Below are 1,394 nucleotides of genomic sequence, written 5' to 3' on the forward strand. Positions count from 1 at the left end.
TGGAAAATAGGCTGGGAAAGAGCAATGGTGAAATACAGCTTGAGTCAGTCGGTGAATGCTGCCCAGCTCCGTCCCTAGTTATTTTTGGGTCGTCTTAGAATGTGAGGAGCTAAGCGCGGGTGTGATCTCAAGAGGATGCTGGAAAGGTGCTTTTTTTTTTCCCTTCTTGGTTCGTGGTGTTTTGAAGCCCTTGAGTTTTTCTACTACGTCTGTAATCACTTCTGTATTTTTATATTTGTTTCTGAGAATGCCAGGAAGTTGCATTTCACTCCTTTCAGATGGCAAACATTGTTCTCTGTATATGGTGGCACGAAACAGTAACTTTGTACACGAGTACTTCCCAAGGGACACTGCACTTATGTAAATCATCAGCAAAAATAAAGGCTACAATGATTTTTTTCAGCTCCCTTGGTGCTCAAATAATCAGCTTTTCAGCATCTTGAGGCGTGAAATTTGCAAGGGAGCAGTGATCACTGTACATCTTTTTGAATACCGAATTAAGGAGGATAATATTTTTTTTGTTTATTTTGTAGAACATTATAAACACCACTGGTTCCCAGAAAAGCCATGCAAGGGATCAGGTTACCGATGTATCCGGATCAACCATAAAATGGATCCTCTCATTGGACAGGCAGCACAGCGGATTGGATTGAGCAGTCAGGAACTGTTCCAGCTTCTTCCGAGCGAACTCACTCTATGGGTTGACCCGTACGAAGTCTCCTATCGTATCGGAGAGGATGGCTCCATCTGTGTGCTGTATGAAGCTGCACCAGCAGGAGGTAGCCAAAATAACACCAACGTGCAAATGGTAGACAGCAGAATAAGCTGTAAGGAGGAACTTCTCTTGGGCCGAACTAGCCCTTCCAAAAGCTACAATATGATGACTGTATCAGGTTAAGATATAGTCTGTGGATGGATCACCTTAAAATGGATGGATAAATTTGGTTTTTACTTTGGGTGGGCACCTCTGGGGATGGATTATGGAATTTAAACCATGTCACAGCTGTGAAGATCTGGCACACGTTAGAGTGGTATACTTTAAAGTGACAGTGCCATAGTTTGGACAGTACCTTTCAGTGATTTAATAGCCTGTGAGTCAAAATGATTGCAACTTGCTAGGGAGTGAAGAAGATCTAGGAAGGGTCAGTTTCTCCAAGACATCTTACTTAATTTCTACACCAATTTTCAACCCCAATCTGTATTTATAAAGTGATTCTCTGCAGTAGGTCTTGCAGAGTAAATTTGCACTATTACATTTATTAATTGTTAGCATTTTTTGGCAGCTCAGTAACAAGACTTACTGTTATGAACACCATAGTACTGGAAATTTTATTTTTCGGACTTTTACCTAGCACTTACAAATATGTATAAATGTACATAAGATAAACTAGTAA

The 1,394-nt window shown here is 40.7% G+C and overlaps 1 protein-coding gene across 1 annotated transcript; it reads left to right on the top strand.

The window, feature by feature from the left end:
* Positions 1–372: 372 nt before the first annotated feature.
* BTG1 (B-cell translocation gene 1, anti-proliferative) lies at positions 373–898 on the top strand (the record flags this gene model as incomplete). Its single annotated transcript, XM_009696510.1, has 1 exon — positions 373–898. A coding segment is annotated over one exon (526 nt), but the record flags the coding sequence as incomplete, so codon positions are not given.
* Between the last annotated feature and the right edge of the window lie 496 nt (positions 899–1,394).

This window comes from Cariama cristata, unplaced genomic scaffold (assembly GCF_000690535.1).
Source record: "Cariama cristata isolate BGI_N322 unplaced genomic scaffold, ASM69053v1 scaffold9933, whole genome shotgun sequence".
Classification (NCBI taxonomy): Eukaryota; Metazoa; Chordata; class Aves; order Cariamiformes; family Cariamidae; genus Cariama; species Cariama cristata.